Source organism: Dermacentor andersoni, chromosome 6 (genome assembly GCF_023375885.2).
Source record: "Dermacentor andersoni chromosome 6, qqDerAnde1_hic_scaffold, whole genome shotgun sequence".
In the NCBI taxonomy this organism is placed as follows: Eukaryota; Metazoa; Arthropoda; class Arachnida; order Ixodida; family Ixodidae; genus Dermacentor; species Dermacentor andersoni.
Window position 1 is genome coordinate 125,111,656 of NC_092819.1, and position 12,135 is coordinate 125,123,790.

Genomic DNA, 12,135 nt, shown 5'->3' on the forward strand with positions numbered 1-12,135 from the left:
TAAATACAAACTATTTTATTCATGTAATTTTTAAATATCACAGCAAACCAAAGCAAAACAACCAAACATCACATTTACAAAAAAACATTTCATGAACCCTTCTACTGTATGTGCATATGAATCAGAAAAAAAAATTTTCTTTGGTTTTGTTCTTTAATTTACTTGAACCGGTAAACATGATGAAATAACCCTTCATTATATTTAGTTTATTCCCAGATTTGGAGTAGATATATATATATATATATATATATTTATATATATGTATATTGACATCATTCTGCCTGGACATTTTTTTCCCCCTTTTTTTGACACCGTCTTAGTGTGTTGTCCATTTGTTACATTTTTCTCATTTTTATTTTGCTTGTTTAGGACAGGTACATGTGAGAAAAAGAAAAAAATGTGCCAAGACAAGACATTCATAAAGACTATTTCACTATGAAAGCACATAATTAGAATGATAACCTTATAACTAGACTACACAATAAAATACCACCACACAGTAACCTGATGAAAAATTTTTCATATAGCAACATAACGGCCTCTCTCAAAACTTGATGCTGCTGAAAATGACTGCATTAAGAGACTTCACTTTTTCCCTTAAAAAACAGCAACTTTTATACCAGACATGATAAACAACCCCCCTCCCCCCAAAAAAAACAACAACACAAAAAAGAAGCAATGGAATGAAAATGCACAAAACATTGTAAAAATCCCGGCAGATAGATGGATAGTTGGCATGGTCCCCACAGTGACTTTACTCTTACATAGATGGTACTCAAAGCTTTCATACATGATTCACACATGTAACAAAAGTACCCTAGCCCTTAATTCATTTGATCTGGACCTTAAGAAAAGCGTTTACTTAAAGATACATGAAACAAGAGCAGAACAATGCATACACATTCTATTTAATGCAATCATGCAAAATGTTTTTGTAAATTCGGAAAGACAAATAGTTTTTAACTGCTTTAAACAATAGAATGAACCCACTACATGAACAAGATGAAGATAGTATTTATTAAATCCGGTAAGAATTAAGCTACTGTGAAATGAAATTTGTACTGAATATGGAACAGAGCGCAATGAAAAGAATGTTTAAAGTAAAAAAAAAACCATGGACACACACCTATCAAAATGCCTGTTTCGTTAAAGCATCTAACAATAACTTAGCTCAGTTATAGTAAATCCTGTGTACAAGAAAAAATAAAAAAATGGAATGCTTGCTTTAATAAAAAATAAAGTAAGGTCATCCAATTTGAAGAGCCCTTATGAAGATCAAAAGAAAGCGAACTAGGCCTGTGGTTTTAGTTGAGGGAGCAATCATCGAAACGATACACAGCCGACTTAATATAGGGTTTGTACCAGACACGCAAAATTAAATAGTAGTATTAAATTTTTCATTATTTTAAATATGAGTATGGAAACAATGTTGACAGAGAGAGTGCTTTCATTTGAGAAAGAAATGATCCAGACAATAAGTAAGCTATTTAATGAAATGTCTGTACTGGATACACGTGAATAAACGCAAAGAATGCTTCTGTAAAATGACAGATTATCCTAAAATAGCAGATTATCCAGACGGATGCATAGTAAGACACAAGGTTGAAGCTGCACACTGCGAGTCCGTCCATCCATCTCGACACGACCCCGTCTCGGGGAGCGGTCGGAGCCCGTTACAGGTAGAACAGGGTGGATGCCAGGCGAGGGCTGTGCTCAGCATGCAATGACTGGCCGGCTAGGAAGGCAAGCTTGTGTGCGTACTGGCACGGTGCCGGCACTCGGATGGTGCCGGGCCAGTTGAAGTACAGGTGGGTCAGCTTGTACGACAGCCGCTGCATGTGGTCCGGTTTGAGGCCTGTCGTGTCATAGATGACGTTGTAGTGGGTCGGGGCCACAGTGCCCTGGCGGACGCTCTGCGACACCAGGAAGTAGTCGTAGCGCTCGGGGCGCGTCACCTCGGTGTCGACTACGGTGCCGGGCAAAGGGTTGCCGTAACCCCCGCTCGGCAGGTGCGAGAAGAAGCGCGTGGTGATGCGCTTGGTGACCACCACGAAGGCTAGCTTGTGGTCCACGCCAGGGAAGAGGGCGTCCAGTGAGCTGATAATCTGTTCGATTTCCCACTCTCGCACCTGTGTGCAAAGGGGACAGAGGACAACACGATGTAGGAAAAAAAGGGGACGGAATGCTGCAAATTACATTACAAAAAAAAAAACGGTCGCATCTTACACGAAAGTAGGTCTTTTACATTAAATAATTGTTAGAAGCATGTACATAAATAGTGGAATATATATAGATAGGGTCCCTATTTTAAAAAGAAAAGATAATCATGGAAACGTGCCCCCTTGTCTTATATACCAGGTGTTCCTGCAAAGAATAAAGCAATATTTAAAGATTGCGAATGGAAGAATGCACAATTCTAGTGCTTGAGGTGGTCCACTCGAAGAAGCAGACTTGCACGAGAACTCAAAATGCATATTCGACTAACAAAAAATCACTAAAACACGGGGAATGCAGGAGATGGAAATTCAAGATGATGAGCAAGACGAGAGCGCTAAAACAAAATCACAATGTTTGTTTAAGTAATTACTATACAGCACATATTACAATTCATAACTTGTAACCCGCCGTGGTTGCTCGCTATGGTGTTCGGCTGCTGAGCACGAGGTCGCGGGATCGAATCGTGGTCACGGCAGCTGTATTTCGATGGGGGCGACATGCGAAAACACCAGTGTGCTTAGATTTAGGTGCACGTTAAATAATCCCAGGTGGTCGAAATTTCTAGAGTCTTCCACTACGGCGTGCCTCATAATCAGAAAGTGGTTTTGGCACATAAAACCCCATAATTTCATTCATAAATTGTATCCCACAAGACTGCAAGGCAAGTCCACTTGAAAAGAATTCTTTGGATGAAAGCATTTTTGATTTCTTTGCCATAAAGTTGCAGTAAAAGTGCACTCTTGTTCCACCTACCTGCATTTTTTTTAAAGAAGATGCCATTTTAAGCATTGAAGCACAAAAGTAACTGGGCCTGAAAGCACAAAAGCAACTGGGTAACTGGATTGAACCGCGTTCGCTGGCTCACCCTCACACGCTTTCACTTATACAGAACCTCATGGCGACGGAAACCTCATGGCGACGGAAACGCCGACGGCTGAAATCCGCCTGTTTTTGTTGCTATTGCAATAAAAACAAATTCGTGAATTTTGGGGGATAAGTTCAATAATGGATTCCTATTTCTCATGCAAGTAATGACAGCCAGCCTCTTCGAGTGGACCAGATTAAGGACTACAACTGTGCTATCTGGTACAGGTGATCCTTTAAAGAATGCTTCAACTCTTAAACAGACATTATAGCGTCTGCGTGAAGGAGGAGGGAGGGTAAACGCAATGGCCCATACCAAGCTGGAACATGGCACCATTATAACAAGGTCACTTTTTATACTAAAGTACTTTTGCTTTATCCAATATTTGTTATCAGCATGCAGTATACAGTGAAACTTCGTTTATAAACACCACATCAACAAACTTTTTGGAAATCCCCTGCTGAATGCTTATAATTTCAATGCAAGGATATTTCAGTACTACAACTTCAGAATACCAAGCTTTTCAGAATAACAAACGTTATTCAGTTTCTGTATCAATAAAGAAACGTGAAAAATTCGACTGTAGTCTACCTCTACGTCAGGCAAAGCATTGCGTAAACAGTTGTAACCAGAGACGCATGCTGGGCTGGTGGAGCCCAAGCAGCCCGAGACGCGTGCGGTCTTTTTCATGGCTTCGGCAAGCTAACGTTCGCATTCCGCGAATACAACCTGCGTCAGCAGCTTCTTCAAGTGGGGCATTTTGGAAGTTAGTTCTGACATGCCCACTGAGCGCGAATCATCGCGGCACAAAACACCGAGGCCCGTCGAGATGGTGGGGCACGAGATCATAGATCAATATCAATATAGAGTCCGTGTGGCCACACCATATTTTTACTTTATTTTTTTTTATTGACATTACCCCTAAGGGCCCTCACGCGAGGGTATTACATAGGGGGGGGGGGTGGCAAAAACATGAAATATACACAAGAAATAAAACTACATGAAATAAACACCCCCCAGACACAAGGAACATAAAATAAATAGATATGAACAAGGGGTACATGCACTTAGTCATGAAAACACAAGAACATTTTACATAATGTTACATATGTTAATATGTGCATATAACAATAAGTAATAACTAATCTGCTACCACTAACCTGTTTTCTTGCACAAGGTTTGGAAAGATGGTAAGTTAACTTCAGTAGCTATGCGTGATGGTAGGTTATTCCATTCTATTATTGTGCGAGGAATAAATGATTTTGCGTAGAGCGATGAGCGGCACAATATGCGTTTTACTTTGTTAGCATGGTCACAGCGCTGGAAAACTGCAGGGGATGGTGAAAACAAGTCTGTGCCAACAACAGCTGATCACGGTTGAATATTGTTCTTAGTGGATGCACAAGGCGCTGAAGAGCGATAACGGCTTATAATGACCGGGATTTCATCAGCGCACCTGGCGCTCTCACTTGCAGTCGTTTGGTTGTGTCATCAATTCACCTTGTGCCGCCATTCGCAGCAGTTCGTATTGCAGCGCTGTCATTTATACTGGTCAGATAAAGTTTTCACAACACTGATAATGAGACTGGGCTGCATGGAGATGAGCAGCTGGCATCATGCTTACCAGTGTTGTGGAATTAGAACTTGCCGCAATTCCATTCCACTCGATTCCTCGGAAGGAAAAAACTTAGCTCATTCTCGCTCTGGAAATGGCCAGGCAGTTGAATTTCGTTGCAACAGAACTGGTTGTTGGCCTAGTTGTTACTTGCTAAAAGACATGTCTTTTGCCGCAATTTAACACACACAAAAGGAGGACACATAAAGACAACACGGGCGGCACTGCCAACTGGTTTAATTTGGGCTGTGACCCATGAATATATATACATATACACGCATGCGCTGGCTGCTCACAAATCTAGGTTACTCAGCGGTCAAACAACCTAGTTTCAGATTTGTAGAGCACGATAGATGTATCGCTAATGCAGTTTGTACCTTTATTTTTTATATAGTAAACTTCCATTAGCTCACGTGCCGTTTGAAATCTACTTCTGCCAAGAATCCTAATCTCAGAAAAACGTGGTTTGCACGTGCAGGCCTTACAGTGCGCAGGCAAATGTGCCACATGTGCCACGCCATCTTTCACTAGATTTATTTCGTGTTCCCTGGCTCATTCAGTTATGCAGCGTCCAGTCTGTCCTATATAGGACTTGCCGCACTCAAAGGGAATTTCATACACCACGCCTTTGCGTTTTCATAAACCACGCCCACAGCCTTGCGAACCGGTCTCCGCACGAGTGGTTCTCGAACAGAGTCGACCCAGTTTGACGGGGGCAGAAAAGGCAATGGGTACACCATACTGGCCTGCCACCTTCTTGAGGTTATGGGAAACCTTATGAACATAAGGAATCACTGCAGGTCTTATGGTTCTGGCTCTTTCTTCCTCCCTTGTGGTGCTGGTACTTTTAACCTTCCATAAAAGGCTTTCGGTGACTGAGGTCACCAACGAGTCAGGGAACCGAGCTGCTTTAGGTCATTTAATCTGATTATTGAATGAGGCCTGCACCGTGTGTATACACTCAAGGTGGTATGTGAAAGCTTGCAGTGAACGCAAGCTTCGTGCCTGCGTCAATATGCATCACAACTTTCAAAGAAGTGCTTTTTCGAATATGCGTCCGAGTCGCCAACGGGGACACAGCAGGCAGCCGGGGCAAAGGCACCACCGAGGTAAAAGAAAATCACAAGGAGTAAGGGGGGGGGGGGGGGGGAGTATGCCGCCCCCGTAGTTCCGCATGACGGATACCAATGGCATAGAGCCACGATTACGCAAAGAGCAGAGATAAACTTCAGAGCAACTCGATCTACAAGACCCGAACTGTAGTGGGTGTGTTGCTTCTAAATGTACCATGCTCGTAATCAGCCAGGCCATTTTAAACATACTGCTTTGATGTTGAATTTGAGGCTTTGACTTAAAATTGTTTGAACGTGGGCTGGCTGGTTCTTCAGCATATATTGACAAAAAAATTGTGCATAAACGAAAAAAGCGCTCTATTTTCTGAAAAAGACGTAACTCGGTTCCCATTCCATTCTGGACAAAAAGTGCTTAATTCCATTCCCATTCTATTCTGGGGTCACGAAAATCATTCCGACTCCGGAGTGGTAACTCCTCAACACTGATGCTTACGACAACTCCCAGAGGAGCTTCTGCGTTAATTTTTATAAGCTGAATTTCCTTTATGCTAGCCTGGTCCATATGGTCGAATATTAAGTTGAAGTTTATTCAAGTGTGGCAGTTTACACACTTGGGAAAAGGGAAAAAGCAAAAATACCTGACTACGCCCTATTCCCCATATAACTAGGGAGTGTGTTTGCAACGCATTTCAAGGGCACATAATTTCAACAGATTTCCCATATTCAAAGGCACATAATATAAACACACGTATACAAAAAATATGATATACTGTAGCTGTTATATGTGCATACATAATAATTAAAAAGCCGGAAAAATGCAAGCCAAGAGCATTTACTAGTGTAATGCAGAAAATTATTTTGGCAAGAATTCCTTTTTTTTCTTTTCACACTGCTAAGATTCACAATCTCTTATCAGTTCCTCTAGACATTTGTTATTCTTTCGAAAATGTATGATTTCACAACATTGTATGATGGCCATAATTAGTCTTTATTATCTCTGCAGGCATGTCAAAGTATATATTCAAAATGAAAGAGAAATGACCACAAGAGAGTCTAGTGCAACAACATGGTGAGTCTGGCTAGTTGGTGAATGTTGGTGTGTTGGCAAATCTGTAGTTGGTGATTGGCGTCCAATAAAAAATTTTGAACTGTGGTTGAAGCATCATCGTGTCTGCTTTTTCTGTTATCTCTTTTCTGCGTGGGTGCTGGTCTGCTTGATGAGATGTCTGTTACGAGCATCACAGAGCCGCTCACCTGTGGTATCTGGCCGTCAGAGACGCCGTCCCTGAAGAAGATGATCCTGTCTGGCGCCGAGCCAGAGTTGACCTGCATGTACTTGTGCAGTGCGTCCTGCAGCAGAAGGCCCAGAGAGCTGCCCAGCTCCTGATGCGTGGCGTGGAAGGCAACACGAGAGTACCAGCGTGTCAGCAAGCGGTTCATGCTGGCCACAAAGGCACCGGCCGAGAGCCTGCGCGAGCTCGAATCGTGGTACGTGTCGTAGCCAACCACCATCGTGTTGACCAGAGGGATGTCCAGGCACCACGCTTCGCCACCGAGCTTGCAGTTCAGCTGAATGGCCACCTTGGTGGCCACCGAGCGCATATTACGGCGGTTGCTGATTGTCCGTGCCAGGATCACCTGCAGAACGATGCAGTTTAGCGCTGCTGGCCTCAGCCGTCATGTGTGCCAATAAATCGCCATCAAGAAAAGTGCTAGTGTTCTTTTATTTCTATTTCATAGGTGCACCTAAATTAATGAGTCTCACAGTCTGCCATTTCACCCACCAGACTGTATGTCACGATATCTTCACAATGAGCTCAGTTTCATGTGTTTGAACAGTCAGACACAAGCATTTAAGTCGTCTGCATTGCCATCAGCTGTTGTACATTGGAACTGTCGTCTGGGCCCCACAGCATCCATATCTAACCACGAAACATTTCACAATGACCTGAACGTGCTGCACTCTTAATATTGTATAATTTATAGTTCAGAGTACTATACACCACGCGCAAAATGCTGACAACGCCGCCTGTCGCCAAGGCTGCGAAGCATAGGTGGGCTCGGACGAGCACTGTTTCGTCTACGCCCATGCGCATGCTGTTATGTTTGCATTCTTGACAGTGATTTAATGCTTCTGTCAGCCTTCAGCGATGTCTTGAAACAACTTTGCACAGTTCGCTGCTTTAAAACGTACAAAAAATTGCCAGGCACCCGCTTAGTTGCCAGTGCTGCTTCGCTAGGAAGAGTGACGTTGGCGGTGAATCGTGGCTGTTTGACGGAGAAGCAATCGCGCTTTGTTTACTGCAGCTTTAGAGTGATTGCTATGTTGTTATTTTTTGCTTGATGTTGTTTTGCCTTTAGTGAAAGCGTCCACGTTTGAACTCAGATTAGGTTATTAGAGTATGGGGTTTTACATACCAAAACCACGATCTGATTGCGAGGCTCGCCGTAGTGGGGGACACCGAAATTTGGACCACCTGGGGTGTTTAAGGCGCACCTAAATCTAAGTACACAGGTATTTTCGCATTTTGCCCCCAGCGAAATGTGGCCACCATGGCCAGGATTGGATCCGGCGACCTCGTCCGTAGCAGCCCAACACCGTAGCCACTAAACGACCACGGCGGGTCGTTTAAACTTAGTCGCCTCATCTACAGTACAGAAGATACAATAAACGTTAGGTTGTTGTTACTGATCAGACGGGATGCTCCCTTTAAAAATAAAGAAGATGCGAAAAACTAAAGCAAACAGTGCGGAGCGAAGCTGTGGAGAAAGAGAACGAGTGAAAGAAGAAAGGAAAGGCAGGGAGGTTAACCCGAGGTGAGTTTCCGTTTTTCTACCCTGCACTGGGGTGGGGCACATAGGGTTTGTAAGAACGACAAAAAGCGAAAGGAGCAAGGAAAAAAGTAAAAAAGAAAAAGAAAAGAAAGGTACACTGAAACCTCGTTAAACTGTAATTGGCCGGAACTCGGAAAAAGTATGTACTAAACGGTAGTACTGCTTAACCAAAATAGCATGAGATCGCCCACTTACCTGTCAAAAACGTAACTCGGAGAGAGTGCGATGAAAGGGGAAAAAAATGCAGTATTTATTTACTTCGCGCAACAAACATGTTATTTTTGTTTGATGCCGCGGTCGCCTAGCAGCGATGACAGCGGCCTCGAACTTAACTGAAGCTGTGAGCCAGCTTTTCAGCCAGCCCCTTCTCAGCAAACACTCGCATGGCAGATTCCTCATTGGCATTGCATATTCTCCGTGCAGAGGCGCGGTAGCATTGCAGAAGCTGCTGGGCACTTTCTCATTGCGGGGTGCTGTTTTTGTCGGAACGATTGCTTTCATGAGGCTGATGTAACACGCAGCTGCTGCCACTATAGGGCCTGAATCGTCCGTGCTGTCGCTTTCCGTGTCGTCCTGATCACTGTCGCTAGGCAACACTTCGGCAACAACAGAGGCAACGGTGTCAAAAAGTCGGACCCCGTAGCCGACGTCGCTTCGCAGTCGCAGCAGCGCTGCCGAGCAACTTCTTTGCATTCGAAATGCCACACACCGTAGTCAACAGTAGACCCATGTCGCGTGCCAGCACCGAGTTTTCGCGTCACATTCGATAGCACAAACGATGTCTAATTTTTATTCTATGCTGAGCACTCGCAGTATTTTTTTATCCGAGCTTCAGCACTACGCAAGTTCTCGCTTGCGCAACGCCAAAATGATACTGATGTTGATTTGGCTTCACGCACAAACGCACAGGGTGCTTGGATGCCATTGTGCCGATCCATAAGGCTTGTTGTTCTGCCGAGCAGCCCGATGGAGACGATGCACTCAACTACGCTCAACTACGTGATGGGTGTGCTGATGTATTGCTGACAAGCTTCAGAAGTGAATTTCAGCACGTCGCAAAGAACACAGTCATCGCCTCCTGCACGGTGCTACTGCAGTCACAGATGTATGTAGCTTAGTGCTGTCCAAACTACGCCTGACGCTGTAACATCAGTTGCGATCAACTAAAGTCTGTCACCAGCCCAGAAAGAAATGATGGAGGACCTTATAAATGACTTCGCTGAATGTTTCTCCACCTCATCAAAGGTACGGCGCACACCAATTGTTGAACACCATGTAATAACAAACGAAGCGACCAGGCCAGTATACCAACATTCGTACCGAGTGTCACCGGTTGAACGAGAGGTCATAAAGAGTCAGGTGCAAGAGATGGTTGAGGACGATGTCATTCAGCCACCAAACAGCCCGTGGGCTTCACCCGTAGTCCTTGTGAGAAAGAAGGACAATACACTGAGATCCTGTGTTGATTACCGGAAACTGAACAGTGTGACCAAGCGTGATGTATACCCCCTACCCCGCATTGATGACACGTTGGATCGCCTACGACATGCAAAATTTTTCTCTTCATTAGATCTCAAGAGCGGATATTGGCAAATTGAATTAGATGAAAGAGACCGTGAAAAAACTGCTTTCGTAACCCCAGACGGCATGTATGAGTTCAAAGCGCTTCCATTCCGCCTCTGCTGTGTGCCGGCGACATTCCAGCACATGATGGACAGTGTCCTTTCGGGTCTTAAATGGCAGTCATGCTTAGTTTACCTAGATGTCGTAGTGGTATTTTCCGCAACATTCGACCAGCATGTCCAGAGGCTGCGTTTAGTGCTTCAAGCCATCCGCTCGGCAGGCCTAACCATTAAACCGGAAAAGTGCCAGTTTGGATTCCAAGAACTTCGTTTCCTGGGTCACGTAATTAGCGCTCAAGGAATTGGTCCAGATCCCGACAGGACTGCTGCTGTTGCGCGATTTCCAAAGCCGACAAACAAGAAGACAATACGACAATTTTTGGAACTATGTGCTTACTACAGGCGATTTGTAGAAAACTTCTCAAAAATTGCCGAACCTCTAACGAAACTTACTAAAGAAGACGCACCCTTCATGAGGCGTACTGAACAAGAGGTCGTATTCAATGAATTAAAGGAACGATTGCAAGCCCCACTGATCCTTGCCCACTTCGACGAAACAGCGGACACAGTAGTCCACACAGATGCAAGCGATCTCGGTCTCAGCGCGGTTCTAGTTCAGTGGCTAAATAGGGAAGAGGAAGTCATAGCGTATGCTAGCCACACTCTCTCGAACGCTGAAACAAATTACTCTGTGACAGAAAAGGAGTGTTTGGCTGTCATATGGGCCATCAGCAAGTTCTGACCATACCTCTATGGCAGCCGTTCCGTGCAGTCAGCGATCACCATTCTCTTTGCTGGCTGGCAAACCTAAAGGACCCATCTGGACGACTTGCGAGGTGGAGCCTCAGGCTACAAGAATACGACATTACTGTCGTGTACAGGTCTGGAAGAAAACATAACAATGCTGACTGCTTGTCCCACTCACCAGTGGAGTCTGCTCCTTCAGAAAAAGAAGATTTCCCGTTTCTTACAGCGATGACAGCTTCGGAAATCGTCGAGCGTCAACGGGCCGACACAGAATTGCTCCCACTCATCAAGCACCTCCAAGGATACGACATCCAAGTCCCACTATGTTTATGAGAGGTTTATCATCATTTTGCCTCTAAGATAACGCGCTCTACAACAGAAACTTTGAAAGCATCCAGGAAAAATTCTTGCTCATCATACTGTCAGCCATGTGACAAAAAATTTTGGAAGCTTGCCATGATGAACCATCGTCGAATCACTTGTGTGTCAGCCGGACGATCGCCAGAATTCGTCTCAGATACTTCTGGCCTAAATTGTTAGCATCGGTGCAGCATTACGTGAAGACATGTCAGGAATGTCAAAGGTGCACACCACCTGTGAAACCAGCTGGCCTTCTCCAACCCATAGACGCACCGAAGACTCCATTTCAACAAGTTGGAATGGATCTTCTTGGACCATTCCCAGCATCATTGTCAAGGAAGAGATGGATCGTTGTAGCGATGGACTATTGAAGTTGAAGTTTATTCATATGCAAAACATAAGTAATAACATAGGTAAACATGTAATATACAGACGAGGGTCCCAAAGTAATGATACTGAAAACGGGACCCTCGGTTAGTAACTATAACAGAATTGTAAAATTGTTGGCAGCATAACAGTGGATAGCATAATAATATATTAGCTGCAAGAAAAGCATATGATAATGAAAGAAAAAAGAAGAAAAACTCAACAAACTATGCTCTAATCGGTGTAGTGTAACAGAAATAACAACGGGAGTGACAAAAATTATACAATTGTTAAAGGCAAAAAGGAAAAAAAAAAAGAACGAACAAAGAGAAAAAAAAAAGTGGCGCAATCTGAACACTGCAAAAAAGAAAAAAAGAACGGGTGATACTTATTAGTTAGGTGACTATGAAAATACAAACATTCATTAGGAAAAAT

At 43.9% G+C, this 12,135-nt stretch overlaps 1 protein-coding gene across 1 annotated transcript in view; it reads right to left on the bottom strand.

Moving 5' to 3' along the window:
• LOC126523526 (piwi-like protein 1) overlaps positions 1-12,135 on the bottom strand; it is a 70,776-nt gene continuing 58,641 nt past the window's right edge. Inside the window, exons 6-7 of the mRNA XM_050172128.3 lie at positions 7,025-7,408; positions 1-2,129 (exon numbers count right to left, since the gene is read on the bottom strand). Of these exons, the coding sequence (XP_050028085.3) occupies positions 1,674-2,129; positions 7,025-7,408 (840 nt within the window). The 3' untranslated portion in view covers positions 1-1,673. The remainder of the gene's footprint in view (positions 2,130-7,024; positions 7,409-12,135) is intronic.